Source organism: Chiroxiphia lanceolata, chromosome 25 (assembly GCF_009829145.1).
Source record: "Chiroxiphia lanceolata isolate bChiLan1 chromosome 25, bChiLan1.pri, whole genome shotgun sequence".
Taxonomy (NCBI): Eukaryota; Metazoa; Chordata; class Aves; order Passeriformes; family Pipridae; genus Chiroxiphia; species Chiroxiphia lanceolata.
In genome coordinates, this window is record NC_045661.1 from 2,532,156 (window position 1) to 2,549,669 (window position 17,514).

General features: G+C 51.3%; 3 protein-coding genes across 4 annotated transcripts; 1 reads left to right on the forward strand and 2 right to left on the reverse strand.

The window, feature by feature from the left end:
- Nucleotides 1–1,550: 1,550 nt before the first annotated feature.
- C25H1orf116 (chromosome 25 C1orf116 homolog) lies at nt 1,551–10,340 on the reverse strand. 2 transcript variants are annotated; one of them, XM_032710470.1, is made up of 5 exons: nt 9,973–10,340; nt 8,699–9,844; nt 5,617–5,747; nt 4,054–4,230; nt 1,551–3,600 (listed from the first exon to the last, which is right to left on the reverse strand). In XM_032710470.1, the coding sequence occupies exons 3-5, from the start codon at nt 5,701–5,703 to the stop codon at nt 2,425–2,427; spliced, it is 1,440 nt and encodes a 479-aa protein (XP_032566361.1). In that variant the 5' UTR covers nt 5,704–5,747; nt 8,699–9,844; nt 9,973–10,340; the 3' UTR covers nt 1,551–2,424. The 2 variants fall into 2 exon arrangements, with proteins under 2 accessions (XP_032566361.1, XP_032566360.1); XM_032710469.1 differs by having other exon boundaries at nt 8,699–10,340.
- Nucleotides 7,071–14,045, forward strand: LOC116798181. Its single transcript, XM_032710356.1, has 7 exons — nt 7,071–7,081; nt 8,756–9,248; nt 9,319–9,405; nt 10,120–10,465; nt 13,190–13,260; nt 13,338–13,537; nt 13,824–14,045. Exons 1-5 carry the CDS (start codon nt 7,071–7,073, stop codon nt 13,222–13,224), a joined length of 972 nt encoding a protein of 323 aa, XP_032566247.1. The 3' UTR covers nt 13,225–13,260; nt 13,338–13,537; nt 13,824–14,045.
- On the reverse strand, nt 13,766–17,149 carry YOD1 (YOD1 deubiquitinase). The gene is given in 3 exon segments (XM_032710472.1): nt 13,766–16,046; nt 16,048–16,364; nt 16,924–17,149. Coding segments are annotated over 3 exon segments (912 nt in total). The 5' UTR covers nt 17,129–17,149; the 3' UTR covers nt 13,766–15,656.
- Nucleotides 17,150–17,514: the final 365 nt, after the last annotated feature.

A 17,514-nucleotide genomic window follows, 5' to 3' on the forward strand; every position in this document is an offset into this window, starting at 1 on the left:
GTCATTAAATCCCCCAGCCTGAGCCCAGTGATCACACACTGGGTGCTCACATCCCCTCCTCCACAACTGCCTGTTTGTGCCCGAGGCTGAAGCAGGAGGCAGAAAAGAGCAGTTTGGTTGTAGGAATCCACTTCCAGGTGCCCCAAAAAGCTCCGTGGAGCTGAGAGGTGGCTGTGCTCCCTGCAGGAGCAGGATCCATCCGTCAGCAGCAGGGCTTGACTCCGGGTGGCACCAGGCAGAGTCGTGGGTCTGTTCTTGCATAAGGTCCCAGGACAGGAGTCACACACCCCCTGGGCATAAACACCCGTGTCTCTGGTGGCTACAAACACAGCCAGCCTGGAAAATGCCACATTTTGAGCTGCAGGATTGAACAGCAATGCCTGCCCTTGGAACGGGGCTTGCCCATGGTGAGGGATCCAACCCAGAGGGTCTGGCAGCAGCAGGAGCACTGCACCCCATGCAAACACACAGATCTGGAGTTCATTCCCAGAGGAATGACCCTGATCTCCTGGTGGCTAAAGGTTGTTTTCATTTAGTCTCTTTTGTTTGCATTTCATTCCAATGTGCCCAGCTCCTGTTGACAAACATCACTCCGCCCCATCGCAGGTTAATAAACAATCTCTGGAAGTGAGATTTCTGCCTGGAAATCTGATCAAAACTCAGCTTTCACGACTCCAGTACATTCTGGTTTTGACTAAAACCAAGGATTGGAAGAGAATCCTTTTGTTTCCAAAACAATTTGGTTTTAAGAAAAGTTTAGGTCCTGTTTCAGGCCAAAAATGCTTTGAGGGAGACCTGAATGCTCTCCTCCTTTCTCATTAGATAATCGAGGTGAGATTACCTTTGAGTCTGCAGCAGTCATGTATCTGCATTATGCAAATGATGAGCAGTGAGACAGAACATTAAGTAGCTGGAATCTGCTGTGGGTAAGATGGAATGGTCAGAGGAGAGGAGCACATGGATGAAAATGTACCATTAAACCATGCCAGAGCTTGGCTGACCCCTTTACTTCGGGCTTAACCTTGCATCTTCCTCTCCTCTTTAGACAGTGCTCCTGCTGCCTTTAAAGTCAATCATTTGCACTTGAAAGTCTCCAGTCTGGGGAGTTCAGGGCTGGGTGGAACCTCTCCTGCTGCCTGGCTGCACATCAGGCTGGTTCAAGCCTGCCAGTAAACAGAGGAGCACCAGGTATTCCACATTCCCCCTTTGTGCTCCCAGGGAGAACCACAGAACAGTTTGGGTTGAAAGGGACCTTAAAGCTCCCCCCTGACCTAGACAGGGACACCTTCCACCAGACCAGGCTGTTCCATGGGATTGCCACGGGAGACTTTGCATCTGCTGATTGTGCTGGGAGCACTTAACACAAAATCCCATCTCTGTGGCTCCTGGGGTGCAGGATCCCCCGCCTCTGCTTCAGACCCATCAGTTCTAATGCCCAGCTGCTGCCTGGGTGACTCACACTCCTCAAATCAAGATATACTGAAGGTTAAAATGCAGTATTTAGCTTTAGCAGAGTTTTGATTGCAACATAAATCTGTACTACACAGTCATTTTCTGATCATATATAAATTTATTAGAGAAATAAACCACCTCTGTTATAAAAGGTGAGCAGCACAGATGTTGGCAGCATCAGCTGGGGCTGAGAGATGCCAGGAGAGTTTGAAAGGGAATGAGTTGGTGCTGTTTCAGACTTGCATCTCTCTCACTTTTGGGCAGCACTTCAGGATCTGACACCAACACAGCCTGTTGCTTCTTAACAGTCACTTCATGACGCTCGTACATCTTCCAAGTGCCAGATCCAGGAGGTTGGGGCTGGGTGGGAGAGCAGGGTGGCAGAGGAGGCAGTGGGATGTGTGGGCAGCCCCCCAGCCCCTCCAGCAGACACTGTGTGAGGGAGAGCTTTGCTGAGCCCCCTCCAGTGCCTGCTGGTCCAACAGTTTTGTGCGTGGCAGTGGTGGTTTTGGGAGGCACTTGCATGTGGGAGGTGAGCACTCAGGCCTCAGAGGCTGTGACAAAAGTAATAAAAATACCCCCCAAAAAGTCCTGAAGGAACAAGAGACCTGCAGTTCTTCCCAGAAAGGCTTTATCCACAGGCAACCCCTTTTAAAACAAGCCAAACCCCTAATTCTAAGGCTTCCCTGTTTCAGTGGATCCCCAAATGCATTACAGACCTCGTAGGGGAACACACCCTGCCCACATGCCGAGTGATGCTTTATATAAATAGCTCATATACACTTGCTATGTACAAAATATTATGTACATGTGGCGTTACTTTATTTGGTCGGGAAGCTCCAAACACCTCCGGGGGCCTCTCCTGAGGTGCTGGGGCAGCAGAGCACAGCCCAGGAGCGACCTGCCAGGGGACAGGCAGTGCAGGCACCTGGATTTTGGGGTGAGAAGCCCCTCTCCCACCAGCCCGTGGAGTTATTCCTTCAGCAGGCCGAGCTTCTTCAGTGCCTCCCGCCGGTTGTCGTCGGTCGTGCCCTTCGGGGAGATCTTCACGCTGACGGCGGAGCGGGAGGGCCTCGGGAAGCTCGGGAGAGGGTGGGATTTCCTCTTGCTGCTCTTCTCCTGCTCCACCTGCCCCTGCTCCTTCAGGCCAGCAAAGTCCTTCCCCGCCACGAGGGACACGGGCCGGGGGCGGCCGCCCCTGAGGAAGCTCGGGGCGAGCCGCTCGATGAAGGACATCTTGCCCAGGGAGCTGCTGCTCTTGGCGTTCTGCTCCTTGGTGCTGGCCATGTAGCTGCTCAGCCCCACTCCAGAGCGCTCCAGGGTGTTGGATTTGAATGCTATTTGTCGGATTCCCGCTGCCTCGGGCTCCCCAGGGACGGGGAGCGGAGCCTCCCTTGGCTGGGGGTGTGTGGGAGGTTGGAGGGTGGCGCTGGGCTCCCTCCTGTCCTGTGACAGTCCGAGCTTCTCCAGTGCCTCCCGATGGGCTTTCTCCTTCTCCTTGGGGTCAAGGTGCCCGGGGTTCACCTTTTCAGCAGCAGCATCACTGGCAGAGCTGGGCTGAGAGCCACCTGAGGGGGGAGGTGGTGCCTTTACCTTCTGGTTGTGCTCCGTGGCGAGTGGCACCGGGCTGGTTTTGCTGGTTTTCAGGATAATATTTGGTGGCAATTTTCGTGGCTTGGGGGCAGTCGGAGGCCCTCGCTTGGCATCAGGGTCCTGGGAGGCCTCTTCCAGTGTGGATTTCTCTGGCTGGCCCCATGAAGTCCAAGTCTTGGTCTCCTTGGCTGTTTCCCCCTTGGCATCTGAGCGATTGCTGCGTGACCACTCGTAGGTCACCTGGTCGTCCTGAAAGGGATCTGGAGGTTGGATTATCAAAGATCCCATGGACTTCACATGGCTTCTTGTGTTGGCTTGGTCAAGCCTGTCCTCCTGTGAAGGTTTTTGTCCTGGCACCGGGTCCTTCACCGTGTGGACAATCACCTTGCTGTCAGGAGCTCTGTTTGCTGCAGGGATATTCCTTGGAAGACTGAAATAGCCTGGGCTTGGAACCACTGCTGGAGCTGAGCTGGAGGAGGCAGAGATGCTCTTGCCACTCTTCTGTTCAGCTGCACGCTGACCTCTGCTTGGAGGGGGAGCCCCATTTCCCAAATCTGGGGAAGGAGAGAGATGAAGTCACACACCATCCCACACGTGGGCTCAGGGCACCTTCCTGTCTGCAGGACACGCTTCACACCCGCTGAGCCAGCGCAGCCACGGCTCAGGACTTGCCCCCAGAGCTCACCCTGACTCCAGCTGACCTGTCACTGCCTGGGAAGTCAGACAGACACTTTGGGTTTGACAAAGCACCTGGTGAAGGAGGTTAATCTGTGTGAGCCTGCTGGGAGCATGAGCAGAGGTGCTCTGCCCTGTGGTCCTGCTGACCTTGCTCCAAAGCTGCCCAGGAGAACCAGGAGAAGGTGCCCACAGCGAGTGATGGAAATCACCTGGCTGTGCCTCACCACCCACATAAAACTGGGGCAGTGCTCCTCCCCTCCCTGCCAAGGGAATGCTCCCCATGAGACGTTCCCTCTGCACACAGATCCTGGAGAAGGGTTTCCCTCTTACCCGGCCCACGGGGTCTTTCTTGGGCCACGTCCCAGGCAGCTTGGAGGGCTCTGCATAGTCGGTGTCATCAGTGGAGACCCCACTGTCTGCTTCTGCATCCAGTGAGCCAATGGTTTCTTCTAAGAACATCAAACACTCCTTCTCTTCCACAGATAAATAGTCATAGCTGTTATCACTCTGGAAAAAAGAAGATGAAGCAGTAAAGGTAAGAGACAGAGGTGTTTGTGTTTAATGTCCTGGTAGTTAAGAGGCAGCCTATGACAGCTCCTGGCCAGGAGACTTGGGCCAGTGGCTATTCCAAAAATTGGTATTGCAGCCACTGAAAAATAGACAACTTCCTGTGAAATAGGAATATATATATGTACAACTTCCTCTAAAATAGAAATGTATATATATACTTAAAGCCATTTTTATATTGCTCCACTCTGTGGGTCATGAGATGGGTTATTCAGAACTTGAAAACTTGGCCTCTACCTTTTAGTTCTTTAATTTACTCTGAAATATGAGCAGAGGGGTGACATGGGTGATCTACTGGTAAAGACACCTGTCCTGCTCAGCAATGCTGAACCTTAGAAAAATCCTGAATATTGAAGGTTTCTGTGCAGGTGATGAACTCTCCATGTCCTCCCATTCATATCTCAGCAAGACCCTGTTTAACTTTTGTTATTTTGAGTACCAGGAGATATGATATTGTAATATCAGATATTGCTGTGGAAATGCCAGGTTACAAGGTGATTCCTGCAATATATCATGAAAAAAAAAAGTGCAGGACAGGATGGAGTGTGATTAGATCAACAAACACAGAGGAGGAATTATCCCAGGTGGAGCTGTTTTGCAGAGACACTTACCCAAATCTTTTAATGTGCAATATCACAACCAGTTTTTCCATCCCTATTAAATTCAGAGGGTTTGGTTCTGGTTTGCAATACATCATATGGAAAACCTGTCAGGACTGAGTGCTGCACTTCCACATATCAATTATGCTCCATGTCAGACAGGATGTAATTAGCCCATCAATCTTGGAATCAGTCTTGGGAGACAAACAAGCTTTAATGGACAGATAGTGAAAAATTACACATCTACCCATGGTCCAAACTCCTCTCTGCCTTAACTGGGAAATGAATCTCTCGGCAGCTGGGAGGAGCACAGCTCGCTGTCTCCCCTGCTGGAGCCAGTCTGACCCAGTGATTCAACTGGTCTAATCCCTCACTGGGGCATGGCCAGGCCCCTCCTGCCCTCCATCTGCACCTCTGGGCAGCACAGGAGCCACTGGGCTCTCGGGGTCATGTCCCAAAGGACACCTTTCAGGAGCGAAGGCTCCCGAGTGCTGCGCACCCCTGGCAGGATGGGAAGTCTGGGAGTGCTGGGCAGGGATTAATTTGGTCCTTGTGCTGCCCTGAGCACGGTGCTGTCTCAGGGCCCCCAGGTGCTTCCAAAGCACTGTGGAGAGTGGTTTGGAGCAGGTCTGACCAAAATCCTTCCTCAGCCAAATCCTTCCTCAGCTGCCCAGAGCGGTGAGTTGAGCCCCTCCACCCCCGGGCTGGGCACACCAGGGTGACTTACCCGCTGTGAGTGGTTGGAGGCCGTGCTGACCATGCTGTCACAGCTGCCAGAGTTGCAGCCAGCCATCCCCAGCTCCTTCCTGGGCATATCCTGGGCTGCCGTGGCGTCGGGCAACAGGGGCAGTATCCCAGCTGGAGCAGGAGAAAGGAGAAGCATTAAGAGATTCCCCCCGGCTCAGCTGGAGGGAGGCTCTGAAGCTGCTGGATGGGATAAATGTGCTTCATCTTAGGCTGCTCTCTCCAGGAGAAGACACAGCTGGGCTGTTTCAAAGCATCCTCGCACTGAAGTTTTCCCCAGATGGGATAAGCTCTGGAACAGCCCATCCACGGCCAGCTCATGTTGGTGAGTCTCTAATCATCTCCAAGGGGTGGATTAGGCAAGGGAAAAAGCTGTGTAAGCCCAGCTCAGCAGCACAGATCCTGCCCCAGCTCAAGTCCCAGCCCCGGCTCATGGGACCTCTTCCCTCCACCACACCCTCTGCCAGCCCTGCAGCTTGAACTTCTGAACATGCTGACCCGAAATGCTGCTGTTTACTCACATCCTTGCTCTGTCAGGAGCTTCCTCCTGGCAAAGAGCTTCCTCTGCCACCCTTCCTTGGGGAGCCATGGGGAGGTGTCCTCAGGGAGGTGCCCCCAGGGAGGTGCCCCTGTACCTTCAGGGCATGCCTGGGTGTGTTTGGGCAAATGCCTGGCACGGCTTGCAGGGATCAGGGCGTGCAGCTGCCCCAGAGGGGTTGCAAAGAGCACCCCGATGTCCCCCTCTGTGCTTCAGTGCCCCCCTGATACTTTTCTGGATGCAGCCCAGACCCCAAACACCAGAGGGACCCCAACGTGGCAGCAGCTGCCTGACAAACACCCTGAACTGAGGTTCCCAACCCGAAACCACCCCAGCCCAGTGTCCTGGGTGGCAGAGGGGACAGTTATACCTGCAGAGAGCTCTGCTGCCCGCGGGCACGGGCCGAGCGCCCACGGAAGGTGTAATTACTTATGGATGTAAAGCATGGAAGCTTCCAAAATTCCCTGGCACCACCAATTAGTTTCCTTCACACGCACCACCCTTATCTTCAGGAGGGAACTGGGGCTGTGGGGGCGAATGGGAGCAGCAAAACAAACCCCCCCCCTGCCACACACGGGGACCCACGCGAGAGGATTTTCTCGGCGGGAGACAGAGGAGCTCTTTGTGCTGTAACCTGGCCACAGGAACAAACTGCTGCTGCTGCTTTTTTTTTTTTTTTTTTTTTTTTTTTTGCCTGTAGCAGGATCAGGGAATTAGATCCAGAGATAAGTGAGCAGAACTGGCTGCTTGTTCAGAGCGTTAGACCCTGAAAGAATTCCTTTGTAATTGGAATACGCCACAAAAATCAGATTTTGACGCCCACGCCCTGACAGATCTAATCCTTCCATGCAGGAGGAGTTTAATATTTCAGTCTTGGCTTTGCATTATTTACTGCTTAAATGACGTTGCAGTAAGTGGTGGCTTTGAAACAGCAATTCCCTGGATCCTTTGAATTCAGATCACTTCATAGCCAGGGCTTTGAGCTGTCAGGAAGGAGATACCTGCTGAGTTTAGGGGACTTTAGGCTTCTGCACAGTTTTGCTGTGCACTTGAACGCCCACAATGTGAAATTTAGATTTATATCACAACTAGATATATAGATTTGTAGATTGATATCTACTTCTAAGTAGCAAGAGGCTTGACCATGATTGTTTTAATGCCTCTCGCTGCCTCCCTCCCAAATCTGAAAGAGCAAAACACTTCTGGGGAAGTGAAAGTCTTGCTTTAACTTGAGCTGGCAGCTGGCTGGGGCCAGCAGTGTCTGGGTGGGAGAGAGCTAATTCTCCATGAGGATGTCCACAACCTTCAGTCCACTAAAGAACTAATTTCCTCTCATTCAAACAGCACTTGTAGAGACCTAAAGCAGCTGCCAAAGGTTTGGCACCCGCCGAGCCCCAGCTCACGGGGAGGCAAAGTTCAGCCCCGAGCTCGCGGGCGCTGGAGAGGATCTGCACCAAAACAAGAAGTTCATTTTCCTGCACCAGTTCTCTGATGCGATTATGGCTCCAGTGCACAACTCAGGAAAGGGAGAAAAAAAAAAATCAGTGTTGAGCCCCCCCCCCAGTTTTCGTGATTCAGAAGGATTTTACAGTTCCTCCTTTTCGCTGAGGAACAGCCACAAACCAAAAATGCGACCGAGCCTTTAAAGACGTGGTTCTAGAAAAGCTTTTTTATAGCTGGTTTTCAGTGCTGTGTTAGCTCTTCCCCACTAAAAATTCTATTGGAAGAAGCTATTTTTATCTAAAACAAAAAGCCAGTTTCCCTCAGCCTCCGTGGCCGCTGCCATAACTGTCCTTCGCAAAGCCCACGGAGCCCTCAAACATCAAAGACGTGCTGGGTAGCAATTAATGCTAATTGCTTTATGTGAAGAGGCTACTTTCTTTTAGCCAGCACCACTCCAAGCTCCCTATCCCAGCTCTCCAGCAATGCTAAAGGACCTCGGTGGTTTTGCCATCTGAGGCAAACCAGAGCGTACCCCCTCCTGCCTTGGCTTTGTCCTGGCCAGCCCGAAACACAAATGAAAGCAAAACCCCCCCCCTTTGCAGGCACCGTCCCAGCTGCTCCTGCTCTGAGCAGCACAGCAGGATGGATCCCACCTCAGGGGGAAAGGGGATGGTGGCAGATCTATAGTTTCTCCTATTTAAACAAGTAAATTAAGCACACACAGCAGCCGCCTGAGCCATTTGCTGTCCTGAGCACAACTTTCCCCAGCAGCTGGGGGTCTCCCCAGCTTGTCTCCCACCACCACCTTCAAACCACCTTATCCAGCTCACTGAATAACCACAAGCATCCACCAGCTTTGCTGGTGACACCTCCACCACATTTCACCCTTCCAAAGCAAAGCCCTGCAGGCACCCAGAGCACCCCCCCACCCCACCCAGGCAGAGACGCGAGCCCCTTAACCCGCAGCCCATCGAGCAGGAAAAGCACAGAAAGCAAAGGACAAGAAGGAATATAGATTATTATTAATTAATCTGTATTTTTCCTTTTTTTTTCTTTTTTTTTTTTTTTTTTTTTTTTTTTTTACCAGGCCGTCCGTCGTTGCGTGCTGCCCAATTCCTTGTCCCGGCCGTGCCTATCCCAGGACTTCTTTGCTTTTCTGGGCTAACCAAACAGAGCCGGGTTACACATTAACCCTCCTCCCCGGCGGAGATGAGGCTGCGCGGGTGCTGGGCGGGCGGGAGCTCTGCAGGTACAGCGATCCCCGGCCCCTCACCTGCCGCCAGGAGCACCGGGGCGACAGAAATTCATCTCGCCCCCACGCAGGGCATCTTTCCTGCTGCTCCGGGCTGGGCTCAGGGCGCCGCCGAGCCCCTAAAACTCCTCCATGCTGTGACCCCAAAGCGCTGGGTCGTGGCGTGCCGAGCTCTCTGAGCCAGCACAGGCAGCACCCGGGAGGCTGCGGGCTGGTACCACCCAGCTCACTCACTTCCCTGCTCTGCCGGGTGTCCTCTGATGTCCTCGGCACGGGTTTCGCCGGAGACTCCTTAATCCGACATCCTGTTCTGCCGCATAGCTGCTCGCTGACACTCGGGGCACTCCGAGCTGCTGCCCTGACCAAAAAGCCTTTGTACACGGTAATTACGTCCCTGGCTGGGCGTTTGCGCCCTGAAACGCGTCACCCCCACAACAGGTTTCTTCTCCCAGGTGGTTTGTGCAGGAGGTCCCGCAGGCTCGGGGGTAGGAGCCGGTTCCTTCTCTCGGCTCTTAAAAACACAGACTGTGCCAGAACAGGTATGTACTTGTAGATCAGCAGAGCTTCCCAGAGGCCAAAAGTTTGCTGCGCGCTGCTGTGCGCTGGCAGGAGGTTGTAAGGACAGGTAGGAAGCGTTTTGGAAGGGAAGCTTCGCCCCTGAGCTTTATTTACGTGCTAGGGAAGGGGGTGCCCAGGTCTGTGCCTCTCCAGGACTTGCAGGTCCCTTTGACCCTCCTGGAATATTTCCTTGCATCAGGCCCCTCTACAAGTCCATTCCTCTTCACGCTGATACATTCTCAGAAACTCTGCTGAGGCGTTTCCTGGGGCAGCATCCCCTTCTCCGAGCACGAGGGTGCCACCTCTGCTGCCTCCCTCCAGGGGAAGGTAAAGACGAGCCCAGTTTGTCCGTCTGCAGGACCTCGTGCAGGGTGACACCGACCCCAGCCCCCATCTGCCCCGGTGGTGCTGCAGGGGCAGCTGAGAGAAGGCAGTGGTTTGTTATTACCCCGACTTTGGGCTCTACTATTAAAATCAGAGCTTTTCTCGCTGCTAAACAGCGCTTTGGCCATTGCCCCCCTCTCCCCTCTCCTCCCCCAGACTTGTACCTGCTCTGCGAGGTGCTTCTCACTGAATAACCACAAGCATCCAAGCAGAAACCCTGCAGGAAATCTCCAGCACTGGCACAGCCACCGCATTCATTCACGTTTTTGTGCTTCGGGGATTTTTTTTTTTTTTTAAAGTCGTATTTTTAGCGAAAGGCCGTGTTGCAACGCAACACACAGAACAGGGAAGTGGAAACATCAGCTATTAAAGATGGAGAGAAAAGAAAGCAGATGAGCCGGGAAGCTCCCACCGGCAGCGCTGAGCCCCGGCTTTGGGGCTGGTACAAAAGGGGGACGTGTGCCGAGGAGCAAATCAAGAAGCCAGAGGCTGCTGACAAGCCCAGCCAGCCCCGGCCATTCCTGCTCTCCCACGCCGGCCCGCAGCAGGTAAGGGATGCGGACGCGGCACATTCGGAGCTTGCGACAGCCGGGGATGGGCGCTGGGGGCAGGATGGTAGAACTGCTCTGGGGGTGTTAACTGGTGTCCTGCTGGATGGTGCGGCGATTTAAAGGGAGTTTAAATGTTGAATGTTAAAATTAATTAAGTCTTTTTAATGCTAAACGTTAAAATCAATTAGCTCTTTTTAATTGATTAATTAATTTTAAATTTAAATTGAAGCTTTAGGGTCTCGCCGGTTTTGCTGAGTTGCTCCTCAGTGCTGAGGCTGCTTTAAGAGGGGGAGCAAATCAAAACGAGGAGTTATTTTGTTATTTCACCGCAAACAGCGTGTGAATGAGCAACAGGACAGGGTGAGGGTGGCCTGACAGCACAAGGCCTCGAATGTGTGCAATAAAACAGGCAGAGCTGGCTGCCTGCAGAGCCCTGTGCGGGTCAGGAGAGTGTCATGATCCATTAAGAGAAATCTTGAGCTTCTCTGAATCAGATGCCCAGGAAGGACCTGTTCTTTTTCCACATTCTCCTCTTCCCCACTGAATAAATAGCTCTGACCCAAAACAAGGTCTGATTTCATATATATGGCACGAAGTACATTGCAAGGAGTCAAATGATGCAGGGAAAACTTCACAATGCCCTGAAAGGACTTTGGCGCGTTCACAGACCCGCAGGGCCCCACCCTGTCCATAAACACAAATGATTCAGGGCTGGCCCCGAAGGAAACACATCCACACGGCGTCACTGATAAGATTCCTGTCAACTTAAGACGTTTATTTGACTCTGTGGGGCTGTTGGACACTTTCCTTAAACCAAATTGCAGGCACAGCCCGTGTGCTGACAAATGAGTTATGGAAAATACCAGGTAGTTGTTGCCTGCTATTCCACAGCAGTTTGCAGAAGTCATTAAACCCTAATATGGCCAAGGAACTCTATTTATTATCTCTCTTTTACAGAACAGAGGTAGAGAGCTGAAGTGATGTGTTTCCATAGCTTGGCTGCCATTAACTCAACACCAGAAATGAGAAGGCAGCTCTCAAGGTATAATACAGTTCCCCAACATTTTCCTCAAGGCTTTAATTAAAAATAAGAGATGAGGAAACTGCAATCTTGGCCAACCTAATTTTGTTAACTCCCCATTGCATTTCTGTTACAGAAACCATTCTGGTGCTCAGACTGGTGAAAAAAAACCAATATTGATTTCACCCAATTTGAAGGAATTTTACTCTGCCCAGGCCAGAGCAGAGCAAACCTGATGGCAGTTTTACAGCTGGATGCAGTTGGATTTAAAATGCAGGCACATTTAATTGTAGGATGGTTGTAATTTTCGAAGTAGCAAGCTGAAAACTTTTTGTGTTCCTCTTATTAAGAGTTTCCCTGGCAGGGAGGGGTTGGCAGGGCTGGCCCATGGGTGGGTTCGTGCAGGGCAGGGGCAGTAAAATCAGCCAAACACAGATGATTCAGAGGCTGTGTGTCAGTCTGATTTCTCAGAAACTGCCCCAACACGTGGGTTTCTGTGTTTCAGGCAGAGAAATTCCGCTTTTTCTCATTCGTGCCTCTCCTGCTCCTCTAAGATGGAGAAGGGCAAATAGATAACTTTGCTTGGGTCATAGAGAGCTTTAAAATGAACATTGTGTTCCTGTGGTGCAGTTTCACAGTGGGTTCTTGCCTCAGGACTGATCACAACTGTAGCACTGTGATCTTCTCCACCAGTTCCTGATGAAAGTGGGATGGGAACAGGAGACTGTCCCCAAACTGTCTCCAGTGGCTCCTCCTGTGACCCTGCACATGGAAAGGTGTTGATTTAAGATGCTGTTTCTGTACCATGGAACAAGATGTTCCTTTTCTCAGTGCTCCCCAGGAGCTCTTTTTATCTGACTTCATCCAGAACTAAGGAATTGGGTTTGCCCTTGAGAAATTCAGGGTATTGATTTTCTCCCAAGGCTGGTGTTTCAGTCTATGACATCCATGACTAGATCTGGACCACTGAGCCCAAATATTTGTAAAGTGTATTTAATGTTTATACATTTCAATGCATAAAAGGTTCTGGAGGTATGTAAAATTCTCTGTGAGTCCTGGTATCTCAGGTATCTCTTGATATTTATCATAGATAGAATCCCAGAACAGTTTGGGTTGGAAAGGACCTTAAATATGATCTAGTTCCAACCCCCTGCCATGGGCAGGGACACTTTCCACTATCCCAGGTTGCTCCAACCTGGCCTTGGACACTTCCAGGGATGTGGCAGCCACAGCTCCTCTGGGCAACCTGGGAATTTAAGTCTTATTTTAAGTGTATGTGAGAACAGAAATGATGGTAAGGACATAAGTCAGTATTATAGAGACTTTCCAGACTGCTCTTGCCAGGTGAGACTATTCCCTGCCTGTACCTGTGTCCCACACCAGCTCTAGTCTAAAATACCCCTAATTAACATCTTGCTGTACATTTAATCACAGTTCAGTGCAAATGTAGGAGTGATGTTGGAAGTTCATCCCACTAATAGCAGGATGTCATTTTTGTGATAATTCCCTAAAGGTATCATTAAGGGCAGGCAAATCCTGGTTAAAAGGTACTAAAAAAAAAACAAACCCTGAAAGAAAGGGAGTTGTACTTTAAATCTACCCAGACCTCACTTGAAATAATGGAGATATTTTTGTTTGGGGCAGTTTAGGAAAATCACAGGTGGTTTTCTGACTCAGTCAGTACCAGAGGTTACTTGTTCTTTGAGTCTGTGAGCCTGTAACAGTATAAACTTCTACAGCCATGAATTACAGCAGTTCAGTTGAGATTTTTTTTGTTTTTTTTTTAAGCAAAGAGATTTTATTTTCTAGGCAACAAAAGAAAACATCCAAGCAGTGATAAGTGACACGTCTCCCTCAAACGGCACTGATTCTCTCTGTCAGCAGATTTCCAAGGCAAACATGATCTATAGCAAAGCTAAACACTCTGGATTCAAGAATGCTCATTTGAAAAAATACTGCAACTGAGAAATACCAAAACAACAACAACAACAAAAAAGATGTTTTTACACACTTTGAGAAAACCATCCAAGGACACGAAGCTAAAATCTAAGTGTTGCTCCCCGAAGTCAATGCGTTTGCAAACACGGCAGACAATAAATATGGATCTTCCACTCCTGTTTCAAAGACACCCAAAGACACCTCGTGCACCTCTCTGAGGTAGGTTTTTGTGTCCATTTTACAGATGGCAAAGGGTGAGGATCAGCTCCTTGCCCAAGGCATCTCACGGCTTCCATGGGAAAGCTGGGAACACGCCTCGGGATTGACAGTCTCTTGGTCTCATTCCTGGACAGGATTTCAGCTCAAGTAGTTATAACACAGTGTAATCTTCAAGTTCCTTTGAACTGGCAGGTATTTCTTTAGGTTTTTAAGCATCAGCTTCTAGAGGGGCTGGTTTTAATGTTGGGTTTGGGGTTTTTTTTTTTTCTTCTTTTCCTAATGACAGGCTAAAAGCAGAGCGGGGTTTAACACTGGAAGCTAAATGGTTTTCTACAGGAAACTTCCAACAGTGCTAATGTGTATTTTAATACTGAATTAAACCCAAACCTGGTCCATAGTGCTCTTGGTGATTCTAGTCTTTATATTTAATTATTCATGCCTTAATTCAGCAAAGCACTGTGTAATTATGTTTCTTCTTCAATAAGACCTTCCTGTGTTTCAAGATCCAACCGGGAGCTTTCGCTGAGAACTTCAGTGAAACATGATTTCTGTGTATAAAAGGTGGTTTTGCTGCACCACTTTAGCCAGGTGCCTTAAGGAATGGGGGCCTTTAAAACTGGATTTTAGGTTCCACGTGGAAAGTGGGTTTATTTCTGCCTCAGTCCAAAGGCAGATGCACGTTCTTGCTCCCCGTTTTAAAAGTGCAAGGAAGGTCACTCGAGACAGTAACAGAAAAATGGCAGGCAAAGAATATTTTAAAATTCAAGAAACAAAGTATGTGTTGCAGGCATTTCAAAGGAAAAAAAAAAAATCCCCTTCAGTAATATGCACCTTTACAGCACCTTTTAAAAGACCTCAAAAGCACTTGCAGTTAAGCCTCACAACCCCACTGTGAGGTAAGATATTAAACCCATTTCATCTTCCCTGATACTCAACGGTACAAATACAGCTTATTTTGTTCTGAAATTTCAACTGCACCTTTCATTGTCAGAATTAAAAGTCTTGCTAATCTACAGTCACCAGTGATAAAACAAACACATTAAGGCAGAAAGCAGATGAAGAAACTTCAAGCCTCCCTTCTGGCTCAGCACTCTGGCCTTAAAAGGGCAAAACTTATTACCAGCAAAGAGTGAGAACTCAACCTTAAAGTGCTCATAATACAGTATTTGGAACCTGGAACAGCTTTGTAACACTATGGCCATGACTGGCTCTACTCAAGTAAAGTCTGCTTAAATGTATTTAACAGATGCAAATTAAGTCACTTCCCTAACTTATTTCCCTCTTGCCAGAATTTCCAGTATTATTAAGAAGAAGAATACCAAGTATTCCAGGAAAACATGCCTAAGTTCTGATGCAGTGTAAACACCAGGGGGTTGAGAGTTATTCTTTTTCAAGCAACTAAAAACTACCTATGGAGGATTAATAGGTTTATTCAACACTTATCCATCTACTCATTAATTTAAAGAAGGCTACCTTAAAGCTTAGAGGCCACTTCTTTCCCTAAAGTTCTCTTCACACAAACTACAGTCTGCTCCTGATGGTACGTGGTGTAGGGCAGCTCTGAGATCCTCTTTTTACTACAAATTGCATTTTGATGTTGTATTTGCTATTTCTCTTACAAGCTGTGCACCACACGAGCAGCTTCTCCTCTGAGAAGTGCTCCCAGGTGCAGAGCCTAATCCTTAGTGTAACTAATGCTGCTACGTGTGTTTCCCAAACCTTTGGATTAATTACCTGGAAAACTTAGAGAGGTTCACTCAGCAACTCAGAGGTGGATTTTACACCAGTGTTGAGCCTGATTGTGTCCATCTGCTCAGACCACACACACAAAAGGCTATTCCAGGAATCGAGGTGTAGCTGCCCCTGTCCACCACGCTATGCGAGGAGATCCCTATTTCCAATCCCCTATTCCCAAACCTGGCCACCAGGAAGTTAACTTTGCTACTTTGCTTTTCAAGCTTTTCTCTTTTTTTTTTTTTTTTTTTTTTTTTTTTTTTTTTTTTTGTTTTGTCACGAACGGAGTTTTTCTTTACGGTTACAAACAGCTTATCTGGGGGAATCCAGAATCTGATCCTGGACCGGTGAGGTAGTTGATGGAACCATCCTCATGCTGCCCGTGTCACACCTCCCCGAAGTTGGTGTGTCCAGTCTCCTTGGCGTGTTCCCTGGCCTCCAGCTGCCCCGTGAGTCCCTTCTGGCACACCATGCAGCGCAGGGCGAAGCGGTTCACGTCCGTGAACTGCCTCTTCCTCCTGGCCTCGTCCGCCAGCTCCAGGGCCTGCGCCAGCACCACGTCGTCGCTCGTGGAGAAGATGGTCTGGGGGGGAATGTCCGAGTCGGGGATCCGGCGCTCCAGGGGGTCGTAGTGGATCCCGTCGTAGATCAGCAGGACGCGCTTGGCGTAGCCGGCGTCCTCCCCGAAGCGGTCGATGCGCACGGTCTGCGTGTCCACCACGCAGATCTCGCACTGGTAGAACTTGGACAGGATGGACACCTCGATGGCCCCCCCCCCAGGTGTCCTCCCTCCTGATCCAGTCACAGTACTCCCTGTTGGTTTTGCCCAGCACGGCCTCGCAGTAGGACTCGGGGTCGCTCGCCACGATCTGGGCGATGAGGTTCCGCATCTCCGGGGCGCAGCCGGGGTCGTACACGCCGCCCTCCACCACGTAGGACACGCTGGTGAACAGGCAGGAATTGTCTGCTGGGACCACCCTCCTGGCCAGCACGGGCACGGCCTCCCTGAGCGGGTGGGACATGGTTCTCTTGGCCACCACAGGCGGGTCGGGCTCGGGCTTGGATGTGTCCTCCTCGACTATGAGGGTGTCACCTGCCAGAGGGGACACGGGAGAGGTGAGAGGGACACAAGCAGGTGGAGTTTAAAGCTGCTGTTAAAACACAACAACACAGCTGTGGTGGTGGTGGTGCTGTTGCTGAGGGTCGTAGAACAGAATCATGGAACCGTGGAATGGTTGGGTTGGGAGGGACCTTAAAGATCACCCAGTTCCACCCTCCCACTAGCCCAGGTTCCAAGCCCCGTCCAACCTGGCCTTGGACACCTGCAGGGCTGGGGCAGCCACAGCTCAGGATCCTGATGGAAAAGAGCTCTATCCAGCAGCCGGGGGCAGCACAGCGGCCCCGGGGACTCACCTGGCGTGTCCCGGTCCCGTCCCCTCCAGCCCCGCGCCGCCGCCGCCGGACCCCGGGACGCCGCCAAAGCACCACCGGCGCTCCCCGGCAGGAAACGCTCCCGAGCCGGGTGTTGACACCTCCCCGGGACAGGAACCGGCCCGACCGCCGGCTGATGACGGGCGTGTGCGCGCCACGGCCTCTCTAATTAACGTAATTACATTAATTACACCGCTCCCCCCATCCTCCCCCTTCCTCACCCGAGTGGATGCCGAGCTCGCCGAGCCGCCGCTCGCCGTCGCTGAGGTCGAGGGAGCGCGGCGGGAAGCCGAGCAGCAGGCGCTGGGCGGGGCGGGCACGCCGGTGAGCGCGGCCAGCGCGGCCTGCATGTCGCGGAGCGGGGAGTGCGGGGACAACGCGGGCAGCGCGTGGGACCCGCTGCGGGCCTTGCCGCAGCCGCAGCATCGCGGCCCCCGCACCGGCACCGCCGCCCGCCCCCCGCCCGCTCTCGCGAGACCGCGCCGGGGGCGGGGCCCGGGGGCGGCGGCGGCGGCGGCGGCGGCGATTGGTTTGCATGAGGGCGGGGCACCGCGAGGAGCTCATTTGCATAGCGCCCCGCGGCACCGCCCATTCATTTGCATAAAGTGAATCGCTGTCGTATCTCATTTGCATAACAACGGGGTAACCGCCCCTCATTTGCATAGCGCTTGGCCACTGTGTATATCTCTCGTTTGCACAGCAGCGCCGGCCACCTCCTTTGCATGTCGTCCCCTTGTCATTTGCATAACACGACCACGCCTGTTATTTAGTACGCGACGGCACAGCCCGGTTCATTTGCATAGAGGCGGCTA

Coding starts and splice junctions, on each gene's coding strand:
- LOC116798181 (XM_032710356.1), top strand. Junction 9,406..10,119: donor CACAGACTGTGCCAGAACAG/GTATGTACTTGT, acceptor TCGTATTTTTAG/CGAAAGGCCGTGTTGCAACG. Junction 10,466..13,189: donor AACTGGTGTCCTGCTGGATG/GTGCGGCGATTT, acceptor TTTATTTTCTAG/GCAACAAAAGAAAACATCCA.
- C25H1orf116 (XM_032710470.1), bottom strand. CDS start 5,703: ATGCCCAGGAAGGAGCTGGGGATGGCTGGCTGCAACTCTGGCAGCTGT. Junction 4,231..5,616: donor CCTCCAACCACTCACAGCGG/GTAAGTCACCCT, acceptor TCTTTTTTCCAG/AGTGATAACAGCTATGACTA. Junction 3,601..4,053: donor AGAAAGACCCCGTGGGCCGG/GTAAGAGGGAAA, acceptor TCTCCTTCCCCA/GATTTGGGAAATGGGGCTCC.